This window comes from Lepidochelys kempii, chromosome 2, assembly GCF_965140265.1.
Source record: "Lepidochelys kempii isolate rLepKem1 chromosome 2, rLepKem1.hap2, whole genome shotgun sequence".
In the NCBI taxonomy this organism is placed as follows: Eukaryota; Metazoa; Chordata; order Testudines; family Cheloniidae; genus Lepidochelys; species Lepidochelys kempii.
The window spans coordinates 197,954,500-197,975,906 of NC_133257.1; the positions used below are offsets into that span (position 1 = coordinate 197,954,500).

Sequence of the window (21,407 nt, forward strand, 5' to 3'; positions counted from 1 at the left end):
CACCAGCCTTGTTCACCAAACTTCAAGAGTAGACAAATTAGAGGAATGGGCCAAAAGAAATCTGATGGGGTTCAACAAGGACAAGTGCAGAGTCCTGCACTTAGGAAGGAAGAATCCCATGCACTGCTACAGACTAGGGATCAAGTGGCCAGGCAGCAGTTCTCCAGAAAAGGGCCTAGGGATTACGGTGGACGAGAATATGGATATGAGTCAACAGTGTGCCCTTGTTGCCAAGAAGGCTAACGGCATTTTGGGCTGTATAAGTAGGAGATTTGCCAGCAGATTGAGGGACGTGATCATTCCCCTCTATTCGGCATTGGTGAGGCCTCATCTGGAGTTCTGTGTCCAGTTTTGGGCCCCACATTACAAGAAGGATGTGGAAAAATTGGAAAGAATCCAGCGGAGGGCAACAAATATGATTGGGGGCTGGAGCACATGACTTATGAGGAGAGGCTGAGGGAACTGGGATTATTTAGTCTGCAGAAGAAGAGAATGAGGGGGGATTTGATAGCTGCTTTCAACTACCTGAAAGGGGGTTCCAAAGAGGATTGATCTAGACTGTTCTCAGTGGCACCAGATGATAGAACAAGGAGTAATGGTCTCAAGTTGCAGTGGAGTAAGTTTAGGTTGGATATTAGGAAAATCTTTTTCGCTAGGAGGGTGGTGAAGCACTGGAATGGGTTATCTAGGGAGGTGGTGGATATGAGTCAAGAGTGTGCCCTTGTTGCCAAGAAGGCTAACGGCATATTGGACTCTATTAGTAGGAGTATTGCCAGCAGATCGAGGGAAGTGATTATTCCCCTCTATTCAGCCCTGGTGAGACCACATCTGGAGTATTGTGTCCAGTTTTGGGCACCCACACACACCCACTACAGAAAGGATGTGGGCAAATTGGAGAGAGTCCAGCAGAGGGCCAGGAAAATGATTAAGGGACTGGGGCACGTGACTTACCAGGAGAGGCTGAGGGAACTGGTCTTATTTAGTATGCAGAAGAGTAAGGGGGGATTTGATAGCAGCCTTCAACTACCTGAAGGGGGGGTTCCAAAGAGGATGAAGCTAGGCTGTTCTGAATGGTGGCAGATGACAGAACAAGGAGCAATGGTCTCAAGTCCTGTGTCTAGTGCTGTATATGGCTGGCATGCATCTCTCCAGTCTCCCCAAAGTGGTCAGAAGGAAACCCGTCACAGGTAGGGTTTTATGATTGGATTTGAAAGCAGCCTCTGAGCATGAAAAATATTCCAAGAACTGCAGGGTTTTAATGCAGTGTCTTCTCTGACTGAACTAAAATGCAATGTGGAACATTCAGCTGGCCTACCAGGCACTTCAGAGTCCTCTATTTTTTTTTTAAATACAGATTCATAATAGCAAATGGCCTGCTACATTATTTTTATTGCTTAAGATGCAAAACTAAATATAGATTCGGAGTAACAGAGAATAGCGACAGTAAACCTGGCTACAAAAGTCAACCTCCCTTGTTTAAACACCCCCCCCCAACCAACCATTCCACTGTAGTAGATAAAAACGTAGTAATATTAGAATACTGTAATTTTCTAGCAGGAGTCAGTTATGTCAAATAATATGCAGAGGAGAGTTCCTTCATTGGTATTAAATCTAATGTACTAAAAAGTATTGATTCCTAATAATTGTGTCATTTTAAAAGAAGATGATTTAATGGTGCTTTACCTCTGAATTATGAAACTACACATTCAGAATATTTTCTAACAAAAATATTGATATGTAGTCATAGTGTGTAAAAGCATACTACCACTGAGAGGCAGTCTTGCCTTGAGTTTACTGCTTTGTCTTTCAGCCTGCCTACTTGTTTATATAGAAAAATGCAAAGCAACTTTAAAACATATGCCCAAAATTGTACTTGAGGAACAGTAGAATTCTGACAGAAAAATTGGAGTTACTGAAACTCTGTCGTTAACCCTCTGTATTGTGATTGGTTATTGCATATTTGAACCCCATGTTATTTTAGCTAGTGTATAAAATAATAATATGTTGCACTACATATATGCAGTGGTGGGAGGGGACATGATGGCCTTTTCTCTATTATTTTTGAATATCACTGAAATTGTTGTCTCATAATCTTAATGGTAATAGAGTTCCATTCCTTTCCTCCTAGCAATAGTTAAAACATTCTCTATCTGTGAATTGACATAGCATCCTGCAGTAACTCATACAATCCATACAGACCAAGGATTGGATTATTTATAGTTTTGGTAATTATATTCTACAGCATAATAGGTATTTGTGGAGGAGGTGTATTATTTATCTGACCAAGTATAATGTCTCCATATAAAGGTAGATACATAGGGCCTGATGTAGTTGAAAATACATGCACAAGTCCTGGAAAGTCATAAATCCCGACTCTTCAGCAGATTTGAAATATTTAGATATTATAAATGTAAACATAAATAAAACGAAAAGGTTCTGCTCCATGAATTTAACCAAAACTCAACCACAGCTCAATGGTGTCAAGTCGTAGAGCAACACCAGAGAAGAACAGTTCCATGTTCTTTTGTCTTTCAAACCCTCAACCTGGGGAGGTAAGTGAAAGTTATGCTTGTCTAAAACTGGAGTAACTCTCCCATGGGCTGCCACGGAGGTGACGGTTGGATTAATGAATAATATGGATACATCCTCTAGTGGTTTTGTAAGCAGGGGAATGCTCCCACTATTGTGGGGAACTTTCCTGGTTTATATACTACCCTGGTGAAGTGGGCTAGCAAAAGGATCTGAGTCCTCGCTCCCACTTCCTTTTCCCAGAGGCCTGCCTGACCTCAGGGGCTCCCCTTCCACTCTCCAGTGTGGCAGAGTCCTCGTAAACCCAACAAGGCTGGGCCCAGGATTCCTGGGGGGCTCAACCCCTAACCTTGTTATGGTCACTTAGGGCAGGGGCTAGGGTGTCCCCACTCTGGGGTGCTCTATCTGCACTGGATGCTTCCCTGACCCACTGATAATTACATGCAGTTCAAAGCAAATACAATTTATTAAACAGAACTCAATTAAAAAAATAAGGGAAAAATGGGAAAGTTAAAGGAAAACACATAACTCCGCTCTGTGGCATGGAGATATCACAACCAGCATCTTTGGAATGTAAGGGAAGTTCAGTCTGTTCCTCACAAGTCCCAGGCCTCCTTCTCAGGCCCTGGCTGTGCTGCAGGGATGCTGTGGGTCGGACACTTGCTCTGGCAGTTGGCCACACACCCTCAGGCTTTAGGTGGCAGGACCCCCAGCGTCACCCCCACCCCATCGGGGTTACAATCCCCCTCCAAGTCTGGCCTGCAAGGCGTCTTGGCTGGGGGCATCTCCCTGTGCTGGGCCCGCTTCCCAGGGTCCCCCTCACTCTCTCCAGCTGCTCACCACACCCGGCTCCAGACTGCTCCAGCTCCAGCTCCACTCTGCCTCAGTGCTGCTGCTACTCTGCCTCCAGTTCCCTGGGCTGCTTCTTGGGCCCCTCTGCCTCTGGTCGCTACAGCTCTCCTCCCAGCACAGGTCTGCTCCCAGCACTAACCTGCTTCCTGGGCTGCTTTTCTGGCCCCCTGGATCTGGCACACCTCTGCTCTCCAGCTCAGCTTGAGCCCCTGCTTTTTCCTTAGCTCAGCCCCACTCTATCTGACCCAGGCAATCCAGCTCACATGGAGGAAGATGGGTCACCCCTGATTAGCCTTTCCCTCCCCCCCCATCAATCAGGCTGACCTGGAGCATTGGCCTCTCCCCATTTTTTCTGGGGACTGTCAGTCTCAAGGTTCCGATTTCCCATGGACCCTTCCACTTTCTTGTGGTACTGGGAGCTAGCCAACCAAAACACCCGCACTGAGTTTTAGTAAGAGGACAACAGTCCCCTTAGACTTCAAAAATAACATGTTTTTACTTGTAGTGCTCCCCTCACCTCCCCAGTTATCCTTCCTGCAGTGAGAATCTGTGTGGCAATAGCATAATGGAGAAAGTTTACTCACCTGTAACTGGTGTTCTCCAAATATATTGTCATTGTGAACTACAGTGACCCTTCCTCTTTCCCTCTCTTTTTTGAATCCTATATTAGGTTTTGATCAATGAAAAAGAATGAAGCTGAAGGATAGTTGGGGCCATGAGATCCAACAGATTTAAAACTGCATTGAGTACACTGTGCGACCTCAACAATAAACTGCTATTAAACAGTTCTGGTATTCATCTGACACACACATGGAAGGGGGCTCAGTTACCTCAGTAGTAACATCTCCCTGCTTCCAGACACCATGGGGGCCTCCCCTGAAGACCAGAATTTTGTGCTGGAGGAGGAAGCAAAGATTGGACATGCTTTGAGAGGGGGACCTCATTGTTTCTGCTACCCCAACTGCAGAATTTACCCAGAAAAGATCATACAGCCTGATGTTGTATTATTTTTTCCACAGAACCCTCCAAGGAGTCCTGGGGGCAGCTGCAGCTAGGGGAAGTCTCTTGTAGTGCAATTCCAGTGGACATGTGTTGTCAGTGAGCCAAGGAGATGGCTGAGAGCCACAACTAGGGCAGACATAGAGAACCTCTCTATGATGACACTGGCTGCAGGTGGGAGAATCTCTGTGAGGATGAGGAGACGCCTGCAGAGATGATCTCCTGTAAATGTCCCTCATGTCACTCCCATGGGGCCTACTGAAGTAGGGGATACCTGGGGCACTAATAGGTACAATTTTTCAATCTCTATATCCACAATTTATTATTATTTTTTAAATTCCAAGAACGATTAGACCATATCATTGTCTGTCCCTTTGCCCAGTAGTTTTCTGCAATTGATGGAAATAAAAATAAACATCCTATGCCCAGTGAACCTCTGCATTTTAAATATTCCCACAGTGAAACTGTATAATTTTCTCAGCTTCTCCCTCAAATGCATTCTTGCACTTTCTCCCATGCTGTCCCTTACAACTGAGAAAACAGCCCCCCATCAAAAACTGCAAAGGCACCATCGTATCCTCTTACCAGTCACTCCTCAAAAATGGCCTCTTCTAAAATGCATACTGAAAACTGCAATCTGGTCATAGCTAGGGAGATAGTGAGATCTGATCACTACTCCTGATTGACTAAGAGCTGTATATATCCCGTTAGTTTTGTTACACTGTCTCCTCTACCTTCTGCCCCGGCCCACTTGTTGGTCTCATCCATGTATTGTCTTTCAGACTGTCAGCAATTTGGGGAGGAACTGTCATTTACTTTATATTTATTATTTTCTATTAGATAATATGATTATTATGGTAGTGTCTAAGGGCTGACCAAGAGTGTGGCCCCACTGTGCTAAGCAGTGTACAAAGTAGTAGACAGTCCCTGGCCCAAACAGCTAACAATCCAAATAGACAGGACAGGCACAGGGTGTGAGAAAGTGTGTTAGGCACAAGCACGGTGAATAATGAGATGGCAGCAATGTCCTATTAGTTATACAGTTTGTTTGAGGGTGAGAGGAAGTTGGTTTTCTTAATAGGGGATCAGCTAAATAGAAAGGAAAGGGAAGGGAGTTGGAGTGAGAGGGACAGGAGCAGGTGTGGAGTGAAGTCAAGATGAAGAGACTGTGAGGGAGGGTGAGGGGTAGCAGGAGTGTTGGAGCAAGCAGCCAATCAGCACAGGACCGAGAGTCCAGACAAGACTGTTGAAAGTTCTCCAAATGTCCAAAGGACTAAACATAATAATGGGAACCAGCCTGGTTGGCCTATGGGTGCTACCACGATATCAATGTTACAAAATAGTAATTTTTAAATGATTAAACTTTTTATTTTAAATTGGTGAAAAAGTGTCACTGAAATGATGCACTCCTGATCAGTGTGAGTGTCTGAGTTATAAATTTCTCATAAACAGAGTTTACGTTGAAATTGCAGGCATAGCATGGCACCCCCACTGCAATAATAAAAATTATTCAGTCTGCTGTTTTAGCCATACCTTGGACCGCTATTGTCCCTGGCTAGTTTTCATCTGCTTAGGTTTTTTTGTATGTATATAGACAGTGAGAACTAATGGTTTTCTGAATTTAAAATGAGTATGCTTTCTTTTTTTTCATTGTAGCATGTTGTACCTTGGGGTGCTTATTTCAATATACACCCACATATGTTGTTCTGCTTATATCAGGGGTGGGGAACCTATGGTCCATGGGCTGGATTCAGCCTTTGCTTAATTTGATCCGGCCTGTGCATGGGTGGTGGGTCCCATAGGCTGTGGGAGGCTGTGCCTCCCCAAACAGCCAGGTATGGGCCCTGCCCAGGCTCTCCCCATTGTTTACTGCTGCACAGCGTATGGCTCCTCCAGTCTCCCTGTGCTCCAGCTGGGACTGGGGAGGCTGCGGCCACACGCCGACTGCCTTCCCAGCACTCCGAGGCTGTTGGGGCTGGGGCCATGCACTGCCTGCCCTCCCGGCACTCCTCTGGGGCTGCAGAGGCTACCCTGGGGCAGGGCTGGGGCCAGTGGCTTTGGGTGAGGCCATAAGAGGCGGGGCTGGGGGCTTTGGATCAGACCCTTGGTTTTTACTTGTGTGTGGCCCACGATTTATTTTTTCTGTGGTCAATGGCCCGTGATAGAAAAAAGGTTCCCCACCCTGACTTACATGATAAAACATACGATTCCATGCAGCAGCAGTAGCAAAATGTATTTAACATTGGATATGAAAATCCATGTACCTGTTGTGTTCTCAATGGACTTCTTTCCCAACCTGCCCTGGTTCAGTGATGCAAAGACCTTTGAGAGTCAAGTCTGCCCGGGACCCTCTCATAGGGCCAGCTGGCCTGGAGCACCCTTCAGCAGCAGGCTGCAGCACGACATATGCGCCAGTCTCCATTTCCCTCCTTCAGAGTCCTGAGAAATAGTCCAAATAGTCCTTAGTGCAAATGGCACTTGTAGGATTAATTTATTACAAAAGAAAGCCCTGTGCACGTGACAAGTCCCAACACTGTAATCCATGGAATACATCAATACATCTCTTGCATCCTGCACCATGCCCCTGGACCATGCCCCAGCTCTTCAGCACAGCCAGCAGGCACCGTCCTCTGCTGTGTTCAGGCTTCAGCCCTCTCCAGTCTTCTCTGGCTTTGGCTCTCCATGGCTCAGGAAGGACAACCAGCTCACCCCTCCATGGGTTCCCTAGCCCTCAGCCCTTTTCATTCGGTCACCACTGCCTGGCTTTGACTCAGGAAAGTCAGAAAGCTAGTCCCTTTCCTGGTTCCTAGCTGTCTGCCCTTTTCCCACCACTGCCTCACTGGCTCTTCAGCTCAGAAAGGTCACCCAGCTAGCCCCTCTAGTAGCTCCTAGCTCTCATTCCTTTTCAACCTCTCAGCACTAGCATTGACTCAGAAAGGCCAGCAGACTTCCTGATAATTCCTCTTTCTTTCTAGGAAGGGCCTGAAAAGAGTTTTCCCCAGAGACCTCCTTCAGTTTTCAGACTGACACTCACCAGACCTTCCTGATCCTTTATAGGCCCCAAGTGCTGCCACCCTCTTAATTGGCCAATGGGAGCACTTGCTTTGGCACAGAGACACTGGACCTGTTTCTTTTATTTTATGCCCCTGTAACAGAGCCACTCCAAAGCCCTTCAGATTTGCTGCCTCTAAGAGAACTGATTCTATGGGGATTGCTGCAGGGTCCTGTCTAACCTTGAGTCTGTCTACACTGCATCTGGGAGTGAGCCTTCCAGCCCTGGTTTACAGTCTTATGCTAGCGGTGCTTATGCTAGTGCTCTAAAAATAGCTGTGTAGACATTGCTTGGATGTTATGGATTGGCTTGCAGCCCATCCCTCCACTTCAAGGCATCAGAGCCTGAGCTGCAATGTCTACACAGCAATTTTTAGAAAGCTAGCACTAACCCCGCTACCACAAATTTCTGGATCCAGACTGGGAGGCTCACTTCCAGATTCAGTGTAGACATGCCCTTAGGGGCTGAATATTCTGCTTCTGCAATACTCCTATTTCCTGCCAGTTGGGATATGAGAGATCTGTCTGTAATTCGAACCCAGATTTCTTGTGTAGCAGCAAAGAGTTAAGCCTTAGACCAGCCTTCCAATTCCCACTTTAATGTACGATATAATTCATGGTTTCAGAGTAACAGCCGTGTTAGTCTGTATTCGCAAAAAGAAAAGGAGTACTTGTGGCACCTTAGAGACTAACCAATTTATTTGAGCATAAGCTTTCGTGAGCTAGTAGCTCACGAAAGCTTATGCTCAAATAAATTGCTCACGAAAGCTTATGCTCAAATAAATTGGTTAGTCTCTAAGGTGCCACAAGTACTCCTTTTCTTTTTGCGATATAATTCATATCACGATGGACAGCTGTGAATTATGGGCTATAATTATGGTCAAAGTAGGAGAATGAAGCTCAAATGGTCTGTGTGATTACCAGGCCTGTAAAGTGAAACTTTAGCTCTGTAATTTAAAATGCTTGGTTGTTGGTGTACTTTTATTAAGAATTTCTTGTGTTCTGGCTCCATATCCTGCACAGGTGCTTATCCTATGAGATATGGTCATGTAACCCAATGCTAGCAGATTGCTTGTTGGTCAATAGTTTTGGGTCCCAATTAGAAGGACAACAACAATGCTAAACTCTTGCAAGTCACATGACCTCACAACCAATCCTCGCGGTAAGGATCACTATGTTTGATACAAGGCTACTGAACTGTCTCCCAGTCCATTTTAAAGAAGGCTTCCATAAGGTATTGAGTGGTATCTTCCATCCTTTTTGTGTAATGATACACTGTAAAATTAGTGTTTTAAAACATTATTGATCACTTAATTGCACCATCACAGATCTCTCCACAAATCCTGGCTCTCAGTCTGGACAATGATGCTGTCATAAATATAAAGGGAAGGGTAACCACCTTTCTGTATACAGTGCTATAAAATCCCTCCTGGCCAGAGGCAAAACCCATTCACCTGTAAAGGGTTAAGAAGCTAAGATAACCTTGCTGGCACCTGACCCAAAATGACCAATGAGGGGACAAGATACTTTCAAATCTGGAGGGCGGGGGGGACAAAGGGTTTGTCTGTCTGTGTGATGCTTTTGCCGGGAACAGATCAGGAATGCAGCCTTACAAGTCCTGTTAAGTTAGTAAGTAATCTAGCTAGAAATGTGTTAGATTTCCTTTTGTTTAATGGCTGGTAAAATAAGCTGTGCTGGATGGAATATATATTCCTGTTTTTGTGTCTTTTTGTAACTTAAGGTTTTGCCTAGAGGGATTCTCTATGTTTTGAATCTGATTACCCTGTAAGGTATTTACCATCCTGATTTTACAGAGGTGATTCTTTTACCTTTTATTTAATTAAAATTCTTCTTTTAAGAACCTGATTGATTTTTCATTGTTCTTAAGATCCAAGGGTTTGGGTCTGTGTTCACCTGTACAAATTGGTGAGGATTCTTATCAAGCCTTCCCCAGGAAAGGGGGTGTAGGGCTTGGGCGGATATTTTGGGGAAAGACGTCTCCAAGTGGTCTCTTTCCCTGTTCTTTGTTTAAAACGCTTGGTGGTGGCAGCATACAGTTCAAGGACAAGGCAAAGTTTGTACCTTGGGGAAGTTTTTAACCTAAGCTGATAAGAATAAGCTTTAGGGGGTCTTTCATGCAGGTCCCACATCTGTACCCTAGAGTTCAGAGTGGGGAAGGAACCTTGACAGATGCCTACTATAAAATTGACTAGCTTCACAAAACTGATGAATCGTGTGTGGAGTTTGGGAAACACTGCTATCAGTGTCCAGTATTTTTAGGTGGGTGGTTGGATGGGCAATGTGATAGCTCTGGGAGTCAGGAGAATTAGGTTGTATTCTCAAGAATCCCAATGTAGAGACTAAAAGCACTATATATTAGTTAAGTGCCCTTGTCATTAAAATGTACAAATAAAGCTTTAATTTTAACATATTCTTTTATGGATAATCTAATTAAAACTACTCTTTCTTTATGATCCAAATCATTTAAACACAATAGTCTGGGTTCTCTAGAAAGGTCCTAAGGGAGATATAGGTTCTTATTTGTTTATGAGGCCCAATTTTACTCATATTTACTTCCAAGCATAAGTCTTACTGCTTTCAGTATTCCCACAGCAGTTAATGGTACTGCTTTTGGTAGTAAGAACTGTGTTTAGTGGTAAATGTTTTGTAGGATTGAAATAAAAAATCATAAAATGTATTCATTCTGATTCCAAAGAATTCCTTTTACTTTTACTAAGTAATTTACAATACTAAGTGTGGGAGTATATATCTTCTAGGGCTGCCTCAGGGCATGGAAAATGAAAGAAGTTGAGTGTCACTTAATCATAGAATCATAGAATATCAGGGTTGGAAGGGACCTCAAAAGATCATCTAGTCCAACCCCCTGCTCAAAGCAGGACCAATCCCCAATTAAATCATCCCAGCCAGGGCTTTGTCAAGCCTGACCTTAAAAACTTCTAAGGAAGGAGATTCTACCACCTCCCTAGGTAACGCATTCCAGTGTTTCACCACCCTCCTAGTGAAAAAGTTTTTCCTAATATCCAACCTAAACCTCCCCCACTGCAACTTGAGACCATTACTCCTTGTCCTGTCCTCTTCTACCACTGAGAATAGTCTAGAACCATCCTCTCTGGAACCACCTCTCAGGTAGCTGAAAGCAGCTATCAAATCCCCCCTCATTCTTCTCTTCTGCAGACCAAACAATCCCAGTTCCCTCAGCCTCTCCTCATAAGTCATGTGTTCCAGACCCCTAATCATTTTTGTTGCCCTTCGCTGGACTCTCTCCAATTTATCCACATCCTTCTTGTAGTGTGGGGCCCAAAACTGGACACAGTACTCCAGATGAGGAGTCACTTAGAGTTCCATATTCTAAAACATATAAAGGTAAATAACAAAGAGGTAATATAGCGATGTAATTATGGATCAACATCCTGATGTCTCTTTACACCGTAAATCAACTTCCTTCTATTGGTAATATATCAATTAGTACATGTACTTGTTTTGTTCAGAAATGTTTGTTGTATATCTCATGTCAAAATATAGTAATACAAATACGAGTAGTATTTATTATTTGTATTACTACAGCACTCAAAGGGTTCAATCAGGTTCAAGTCTTATTGAGTTGTGTAATGTACAGATATGGCTCCAATCCTGCAAAAACTTATAATGTGTTTAACTTTCCATATAGCATTAATCCCACTGAAATTAATGGAACTACTCACAAGACTAAAGTTAAGCGTTTGCAAAAGGCTTTGCAGGATCAGGAACTATACACCTGAAATATACGACAGTGATATTCACATATATAGGATTAATTCTTACAATGGTACATATTCTTGCAGGAGTATAATTCTAGATATTGGTATCAATCAACATTGTATATGCAAATTCAAACGTACTAAATAAATTACAGTGGATTTTTTTTAAAGATGTATACTGGTTTCTGCTTAATTGTCAGGTGTATCTTTAAAAACAACAACCCAAAATACAAACCCTTTCCAAAGGTGTTTCTTTGTGATAAGTGAATAACACAACTAATCAGATAAAATAGATTTTACAGAGTTCTATTGTCTGGATGATATTCAGACTCCTTATCTAAAAAGCACCTGCTCCTGGCACCTGTTTCCTTGGTACTCTCTCCACTTCTACAGTCCTATTCTTCTCTGCCTCCCCCGTCCCTCTTCTTGAGCTGCCTTCTAATTTTTGTGGGTGGGAGCACCCTCCACCCCGGGCCTCCCTAGAGTCTTCAGAAGGTGGTTTCTTCACCTATTATCTAACTACTCTGCCTTCTACTACCATTGTTTTCCTGGGCTAATCGGAAAGGAGCCAGCTGGACTGTTTCCCTCTTTCAGCTTTTCTGAGGGCAAAGGGACTGCATCTTAGTCGTGCTCCCCCTTTAATCTTCTTGTGAATAAACTTCTCAATAACAATGTGGTCTACTGACCCCCAACACTGATCCTGCAGCAGTGGGAACTGGGATATTGCTCTTGGTCTCGTTACTGCTTCATCTTGCCATTTTAAACACTCTACACTTTAAAACATCTATTTTGAATCAGAGGTAAGAGCATCTTCCCTGGTCAAGGCTGGGGACCAGATGAAAAGAGACATAGTCTTGTCATCTTGGCTGTATCTAGGGGAAGAGGAGCAATTGTTCAGGGATAGGTGAAATAAATGTTCTCGTCTGAATAGGATGGAAGCTCACACTATTTGGCAAATTTAATATTCTGTTCACCCCTCCCTACTTTGTGTGTGTGAAATATGCAATGTCTTTCACCCTTTTTGTAGATTTTACAAAATCTCCCCAGTGGTTACTGCATTATGAAATATAAATTATGTAGATAAATGTGTAGGCATAGGGATGGTTTTGTGGTAAATATGCAATGACCAGAATCTTAATTTTTCTCATTCTTAACACAGAGAATCAATTCACTAGATACAATCTGTAGATAACAAAAACAGCAAAAGGAAGAAGATACAAATTCATCCATTGCAGATCATCTAGACAAGCCTACAATTCTATTGCTAAGAATGAGAACTTGGGTTATTTAGGGTTTATGAGCATGAAAGATATTCTTCTGTAAGAATTTGTTTTTGTTCGTCTTTTTCTCATAATAGTTTTCCCCCTTACTGCTTCTCTATAATGTCAATATCAGATATGCTTCTTTCTGGAATAATCTTACATTTTGGACATTATTAACATCATTAGATGTTGCTGCACTGAAAACAATGTAAACTTCCAGAAAACAATCATTTCCCCACACAAACGAGCATGTCCTAGATTGCAAAAGATTATGCTTGTCTATTTTTATTGTAATGTTTCCTTGCTGTTTGAGTGTCATCTGTTACATGTTGCTTGGCTTCCAATGTCATGAAATCCTGTTTTTATAATTTTCTAAAAATAAAATATTACTTAGTTTCTTTGATTTCATATATGTATATAAAATAAAAAGAGAGACTGAAGCTAAATGTTCAGATGGAACAAAGTATGATATTAGTCAAGTATAATAATACCTTAGAGAAATGGCTATATCAGCGAGACATTATTGGACAAGTTGCAAATCTATTCATAATGTATAAAAATCATTCTAATGGTTAAATGCCTGGTTGTTATTTACTGTCTCTGAATAGACTTTAAAATAACTTTTGTTTTTGTACAAGTATGCCAAATTTCCTGCCATTATCTAAATTAGCTGCCACCAGTGTAGGTCACAGAGAACAAAGCATCAACAGGGTATTACTATGGAAGATGTGTTCTACAAAAATTGACTTCTGAAGACTAGTGCACACATTGTTCTCTTCAGCTTACTTGATGTCAGATGTTATGACAGCACAATAAATTGTTAAATCTGAACGTAATCCACACATATTTGAAAAATTTCAAGAGGATGCTTTTAAAAATACAGTTCTGTAGATTAACTGGAATATTATTGTACTGCCAAAATCATATTCTCTTTATAAGATTGCCTCACTCTTGCAGAAATAGTCTGCTCCTTCTCCTCTTCTTCAACCAGGTAGATAGATAGATCTTTTCACTGGCTGTATTTAAATGCCAGGATTTCGCCTTTATGGGAATAATCCATTCACCAACACTTCATTTTACCTTCAACCTCATAGCAAACTAAACATTGTTTCTCTTGCTGTTGATCAAAAAAAGGATAATTTCTCTTTCCTAGGAAGGATGAGAGGTAAGAAAATGGTGAGACGTTGGCACTGGGCTGGGCACCCAGTCATACGGAGCTATTTTGCCATTTGTACTATGAATTTCTTTCCCTGCTTGGTATACGAGAAGGGCCACCTAGATTCCTCTTACCCAGTACTTCAAGACAGCTCTGAGATCATGGGCCTGCACCATTAGAACTGGGACCAGACTTCATTTTAATCCAGTCATGCGTGGCCGATCTGGATGGCAAGATTACCCGGATCATGGACCTCCCCACTCCTAGCGAAACAAAAAGGATTATGAGTGATACAGTATCCAGGCATTTCTGCTTTCCCCTGCCTCCTTTAAAGGATTCTTTCCAGCCTCCACTCTTGCCTCCCCTCTTCTTTGGTCCGCCTGGCCTAGTGGTTACAGAGTCTTTCACTGAGATTTGTAGATCCTAAGCCCAGAAGGGACCACTGGTCATCTGATCTGACCTCTTGTGTAGCACAGGCCATAGAACTTCCTCAAAAGAATTCCATTTGAAATAGAGATGTGCAGTATGATTCTCTGGGGCCTTTCCGTTCCTTATCTCCTCTTGTCATCTTTATTTTCCCTTATCTACATGGCCTCTGTCACTTGTTTTATCTGAATACTTCTTTACTCCTTCCCAGCCAGAAGGAGCAATACCTTGGTTGGTTTATAGAATTCTTTTCTGTGTTTGTGTCCGTGGGTGTTGTGGGTGGATGGAAAATGTATTGAGGAAAGCTAAGTTGGAAATACAAGTTGTGTATTTCCTTCTGAAAGTGGGGAGGTTTGTGCTCACTCTCATCTCTTGCAGGAGTGAGTTGTACAGTCTAGGTCTAGCTCCTGTTAAAGTTCTGTCTCAGTCTCTGCACTCATGAGCCTATCTTTATTGGTTGACAATGCCATTGTTCTGGCAGAATGTACCTGTTGGATGGTCTGATTGTTTAGGAAGAGCAATTTCTCAGGTTTTTTCTTAGGGCTTTTAATATCAGGAGATTTTGAAGTCGACTCTGTATTTATTGGAGATCCAGTACAGAGAGTGGATTATTGAGCTGATGTAACCCTGGTCCTATGAACACTAAGCCGAGGGGTGCAGTGTGGAGCTTTTTTAAGGAATGTAGTTTCATTCCTAGATATGAATTGCTAGAATCATGACTGAAGGTCTACCTCAGTTAACAATGGTCTGCTGACCTTTGTGGCTGGATCTTTACCCAATAGGATGGGAACAATTTTCTAGCCAGTCGCAGATAGAAGTGGGCATTTTTTGTTGCCATAGCTATTTTGGCATTCAGTACCAGTTCAGGAATCCAGAAGGACCCAAAAGATGCAGACCAATTTAATAATCAGAGAGCAAATGCCCCTGATAGTTGTATGTATTATTGGGGAGACAAGTTCCTTGAAGCTTTTCAGTATTTCTTGGGTTCAGTTTTCACCAATTGCTCTTCATCCAGGTACCTATTTTGGTTTGAGAAAGCTGCGAAGTGGTGTTTAGTTGATGTAAAGATGGTTGTCATCTGCTTGCACTTCAGGCCATGTGGTCTAATTAGCTTTCTTAATAGAAAAGGATAAGCCTTGTGGGATTCTGCAAGTGAAGGTTCTCAAGGTGGGGGAACATTTGCTCATAATAACCTTCTGGATTTGATATGTGAATAAGAATTGGTACCATTTCAGGGTGTTTATTTTTAGCCCTTATAGCTTCTGGGGAGTGGAATAGGAGTATTTGATTATCAACATTATCAAGTGTACAGAGGCCCAGAAGGATCTGTATGGATGTACTTTTCTTGTTGTCTACAGGCAGTAGGAGGTTGTCCAACAACAACAAATGGTTTCTCAGTACCATGCTCTGGCCTGAAGTCAGACTGAGAGAGCTGACAGTATCCTGCTTATAACAGGTGGCTTCCAAGTCTGTTTTTGCTAGATTCTAGATTTGTGTGAGATTAGACACTGGAAAATAGTTTGTGAGGTCTGATGGGAGGAAGTTCTGACCAACCACAAGGTCTTTCCATCCTTGAGGTTCTTCATTGCTGTCTTTAGGACTAGCAGGATGCACAAGACTTCAAGAATGTGGATATATCCAGATCTGCCAGCATCACCGCTCCCTGTATGGGTCCTGCTGGGCTTTGTGGTGAGTGAGACACAGGTGGCTAGACTAACCAGCATCCCTGCTGTCTCATCCAGTTGGTCTTGAGGAGTGCCCAAGTAAATGAAGGGAGGCTTTGTGGACCACCCTTTTCCCGTTCCCTAATAGGGCCCTTGTGTGAAGCTAAGATAGAAAGCAGAACTTCCAGACCATGTTGCAGCCTGTTCTTTCCAAGATGCCTTGCAGGATGACCTCTTATGAGTGAAGTGGAGTCCCCAAGACCTCCCTCTCTTAGCCAAGAATGCTGGGGGGGAAGCTTGTACTATAGCCACCTGTGATCTACAGAAAGCCTCCCACTTGCTGGCCTAGCTGTTCTATCCTGCCTCTGGCTCCTTGACTTTGGCAGAAACAATTGGAGACTTGACTACAGCTTGCCGGTGTAGGGCTTACTCAGCAGCATATGGAACAGATCATTATGTCTGTGATGCAGACATTTGTCCCCAAATTCTTGTGACTTCAATCCACAAAGCAAGAGAAATAACTGCCCTAACCCTAATGCGTACTATCCTGTAAAGCTAAAATAGATTAATTCTTTTAGAACCAGGCTATCTATCTCACTTCCTTCTGTCCTTCTTTCAAGCAAAGGGCACTGAATTCACTGGATGTTATAAGGGCTTAAAATTCTTTCTCCATGGAACCTATCTTCTTTGAAGGGCTCAAGAGGAGGGAAAGGGCATCTTGCTAGGCTTCACTGAAGTTAATTCAGAAAGCTGTCAACACTGCAGAAGTCTCCTGCCTCATGGGGATTAATCACTCTTGGGGTTAACTACTTGAGGAGTATCCGCCTTATAGGCAAAAAAGGGATTTGTCACCTACCTTAGAGATCTGCCAGACAGCTACCTGGCGCATGTGCTACATATCTTTTCCACACACTACAGAGTCAATGTCCTTGCTTCTTTGGACATTCTATTGTCAGCTCAGTAATCCAAGAGTACCTAAACCTTGGATTTCTCATCAAAGGACCTTCTGGGGAGGGTGGGGGTGGGTGGGAGGGGGAGAAAGCTACTGCTAGGCAGAGCCCTGAGTATCAGACTGGGTAAAAGTCACCAGAAATTTGTCTAACCTATAAATGCATTTCTGTGAGTGCCTCTCCTGTTCTGGGACACCTCACCCAAGACAACCATTTCCAACTATCATACATATTTTTGTTTTTATAATAGCATAAACAGAGTTGACACAAAAATGTTGGTGGGTGGGCTCTCACAGTTACTGGGCTAGCTCCACCTGAGACCCCTCTCTTGTGTTTCCCAGTGCACCCTATCCCCCAGGTGACAGCTTTCCAGTCTTTGCCTCTTGAGGTACAATATCATGATTCTCCCACTCTAGGAGTAGGTCCTCGGGCTACATTCCTTGATTTTTCAGCAGGCCTGACTGTGATCAGGGCTGTGACCAGAGGTTAGTGCACAGTGACCAAATATTGCTTATTGTAACAGTAGGAACAGAGCTGCACAGAAGAGAGCAAGATAATTTGAGCCCACTAAACAACCCATATGCATGTCTAGCTTACTGTTTCCCTGATGAGAGTGGACCTGACTTAGTCACACTGTCTTGCAGGGTCTGTTTCTCTTTCTCTCTTCCAGAGGGCAGCAGCCCCTGACAACTGATCTTCCCTGTGTAGAACATCACTTTGGAGAACCTGTGTCCTTTTGGTCTTTAGGTTGCAGGCATGACAGCTATGTAACTCTTGGGTGGAAGTGGGATCTAGGCAGTCAATTGCTCAGCCTTGTCTCTTGCTGTGTTCGTCAGGCAGTGGCTTATGTGCGCCCATAGTCATGGTTGTTTTACCAACAGCCAGCTAGTAAATTGAGATAACCTATGTATTTAACTATGTATTTAACTCCCAATAACCCAATATAGCTACCCAGTACCTGTCCTTTACAACAACTAGATAATCATGTACAATATGTAGCATTCATAAATTAATGCACAGCAACCCCACTTACATTCTCACAGTAAGAGTTGTGGTTTCGGTTCCAAAACTCCAGCCAGTGGGGATGATCCATCTTCTTGGAGATGAGTAGGGCCATACCAAATTCATGGTCCATTTTGGTCAATTTCAGGGTCATAGGATTTTAAAAATCATAATTTTTATGATTTCAACTATTTAAATCTGAAATTTCATGGTGTTGTAATTGTAGGGGTCCTGACCCAAAAAGGAGTTGCGGGGGGAGGAGAGGGGAGGAATTGCAAAGGGGGGTTATTGTAGAGGGGGTTGTGGTACTGCTACCCTTACTTTTTTCAGAGCTGGGCAACTGGAGAGTGGCAGCTGCTGGCCGGGTGACCAGCTCTGAAGGCAGAGCCACCACCAGCAGCACCGCAGAAGTAAGGATGGCATCGTATGGTATTGCCACCCTTACTTCTGCACTGCTGCTGGCGGGGCCAACAGCCGTCGCTCTCCAGCCACCTAGCTGCGAAGGCAGCACAGAAGTAAGGGTGGCAATACCATAAATCCCCTAAAATAACACAGTATGCATCCGATGAAGTGAGCTGTAGCTCACGAAAGCTTATGCTCAAATAAATTGGTTAGTCTCTAAGGTGCCACAAGTCCTCCTTTTCTTTTTGCGAATACAGATTAACATGGCTGTTACTCTGAAACCTAAAATAACATTGCGACCCTCCTGCAACTCCCTTTTGGGTCAAGACCCCCAATTTGAGAAATGTTGGTCTCCCCCGTGAAATCTGTATAGCATAGGGTAAAAGCACACAAAAGACCAGATTTCACAGAGGAAGACCAGATTTGACAGTCCACGACACGTTTTTCATGGTCATAAATTTGGTAGAGCCCTAGAGATGAGGAAGAGCAGCTGTTATTCCCATACAGGGTCCACTGTCCGCAGAAGAGGGGAAAAAAGAGCAAAATGTAACACTAAAGTTTAACAGCTTTACACATGGCAGGGCCCAATCCTGCTTCAAGTGAAGAGCAGTTAAGTCTTATAAATGCTGTTGTATCACAATAGTTCGATAGCTTCTGATGAATGAGATTACAAGTTTATGATGTGGAACTTCGGTGAGAAAGTAGGGATTCTTAATGATGTATGTGTCTTGATTGTATGAACAACATACACTTGATAATTTCACAGTGGCTAGGGGTATTTGCATAACTATATGATAACATTAAATCAACTATTTTTGTCATGTGATAAGGCTAAAGTTTCTTCATCATTGACTTCTGAAAAATTTTGTACGTCAGCTGCTGCTGAATCATTTACTACGGTTTAGAATAAAGCAAGAGTTGCTAAATAATTGCCGCCATTGTTAATTTATTTTTCTGTTAGTTTAGAGATTTATCCACCGCTGCTTTTACATATACTTTATTAGATTATTTTTAATATATATTTCATGTTCATAGCAACTGAATGAGACACTGATGGAAATCTGAAAAATGAGAATTGGTATTACATTTTGTATCAGCAGTCACCAGAAATATTTTTCTGATTTTTTTTAATCTGGTATATCTGATTAAAATGTGTGTCACTAATTAGTGCAGAGATAGGTGTGGAAGATCAGCAGATGGTATGGTACATTGCAGCAAAGTATAAAAGAGAAAAAACTTTCCAGCTGTTTGAACGTACATTAATTGTCACCCTAATAGGCAAGATTTAAGGAGCTATACTTCTCCCAGGAAAATTTTAATTACTTGTAAATCTTTTTTTTCTGTATTGTAGCTGACTTTGGTCTTGCAAAGCAGAAGCAAGAAAACAGCAAACTCACATCAATTGTGGGAACTATTCTCTACTCCTGGTAAGAATAAAATAATTATAGAACCTTCAAGTACAATGACTTCTCTCTTCATGGTTATTTTTCTTTGACTGAAATACGAAAAGTTTTTGAATGGAACAGTATGTGTTCCAAAACAGAATTTGGTTTTAGTGATTGTTACGTGTAGTGATCAGTTACATTATACAGATAAAAAAGTTAAGTTCCAAAAGGCATTTCCAGTTGGTGCTGATGGATTTGATTTGTGCTGATCAGTCAGTATTTGGTTGTAAGATCAGCTTGGAAGTTGTTGTTGTTTTAAATGTTCTTTGATCCTTCCAAAGATAGGAAAGAATGACACACCTTTTAGTTGTCCACTCAGTTGCATGTAAATAGTGGTATAGCATGTGGGGGTACCACTTTGAGCTAATTACCTTGACTGGCATTAAAATACTAGTAGAACTTGCTCTCTCATTGCAGGATGGACATTTTTGCTTCACTGCATGTGTGCATTTGGGAATTTCACTGTTTGATAGACTGGTTGTAGTGATCCCCCTTTGGCTGTGATCAAAACATGGATTACCCTTGTCAGTCCCTATGGTGGGATTGTATTGTATTTCACACAAGGATATCTTGACACTTAGAGGTTAAGAAACCAATTAGAAATTTCTTCCTTTATGTTTTCTTAGCTGTATGATTTTCAGTAATTTCACAGTTTTGCTATAAAAGTTTGTTGCCTTAGTCAATGCACTCTCTCTGACAAATGAGCTGCTTCTTCTTTTGACATCTGTATTTGAGGGCAAATCAAAATTACGAACCATTTTATGTTAATTTACAATACCAAACCGATTACCGAAATTTCAACAAGATTATGTTGCCTTACTGACTAGCATTTTAATATCTCCAGCTAATGGAATGGTGAGTGGATCCTGTCCAAAAAGTTCAACTCAAAATGTGAAGAGTACATGTAACTGAGATGATCAGATGCATGTCAGATCTCTCTAATAGAAGTAAATGCTTGCAATGCAGAGTATTAAAAGATTTTTCTCTTTCATGATGTACATCACAAATCACAAATATACCCATTCTCAAAAGCTGTTGTATTTTGAACAAAAGGGAGCAGGTTTTAGTGTCATTCTACATTACAGAAGATATTACAGAAAGCACAAACGCAGTTTTCAGCAAGTAGTAGTTGACGTACTGTGGACTGATTTCCAAGGCTGCCAATTAAATTAGGAATTGCTGCTAGTATTGCTAGAAAAGCGAGCTTCAAGAATTAGTTAAAGAATTGTTCATCTTCCTAATATTGATATATCATTTCTGGATTGGAGATTCCATGTTTTGCAATCTGACTTCTGATGAAAACTTTTACTAAGATTTGTTTAGCTCATTTCCCTATGTTTTTTATTAATGAAATATGTTTATAGTAACTGGAGTGGGAATTTTGCACTTTCCAAACATTCCGTATTCCCACACTGGCCTATTTTGGCTTTGTTGCAATACCCTTTTGGTGTAGGCCCTGCTATGCCCTCACTTGTGACCTGATGCTCATGCATCCGACTTCCTTAATGTCAGAAATTGGTTTCCTTCCCTTGGGAACTTCCAGCAAATCTTATTATGACTAGTGTAAATTACCACTTACAACTATTGTAAATAAAGCAAAGTTTATTTGACACAGGAGATAAACAAAAGAAAATGTGGGTAAATGACAGATAAGCAGGCTATAAATACCGCACACTGTAAGTTCTGAAGTCTAACGCTGTGATACGCTTAGCTACCTGTATCGGACCTTTTCGGGTATGTTTACATAGCAATAAAACATCCGCAGCTGGCCTGTGTCAGCTGACTAGAGCTCAGATTGTGGGGCTTTAAAATTGCAGTGTAGACATTTGGGCTCTGGCACCATGGGAGGCTTGTGGCTGCTGTTGACTTCTGTTCCTGGTACCACTTTGACTTGTGAATCCTTTTGCAGCA

The 21,407-nt window shown here is 42.3% G+C and overlaps 1 protein-coding gene across 14 annotated transcripts in view; it reads left to right on the forward strand.

Moving 5' to 3' along the window:
• Positions 1-21,407, forward strand: part of NEK10 (NIMA related kinase 10) — a 173,638-nt gene that overhangs the window by 61,066 nt on the left and 91,165 nt on the right. For all 14 annotated transcript variants that reach the window (XM_073333431.1, XM_073333424.1, XM_073333427.1 and 11 more), the window contains one exon: positions 19,403-19,478. In XM_073333431.1, the coding sequence (XP_073189532.1) occupies positions 19,403-19,478 (76 nt within the window). The remainder of the gene's footprint in view (positions 1-19,402; positions 19,479-21,407) is intronic.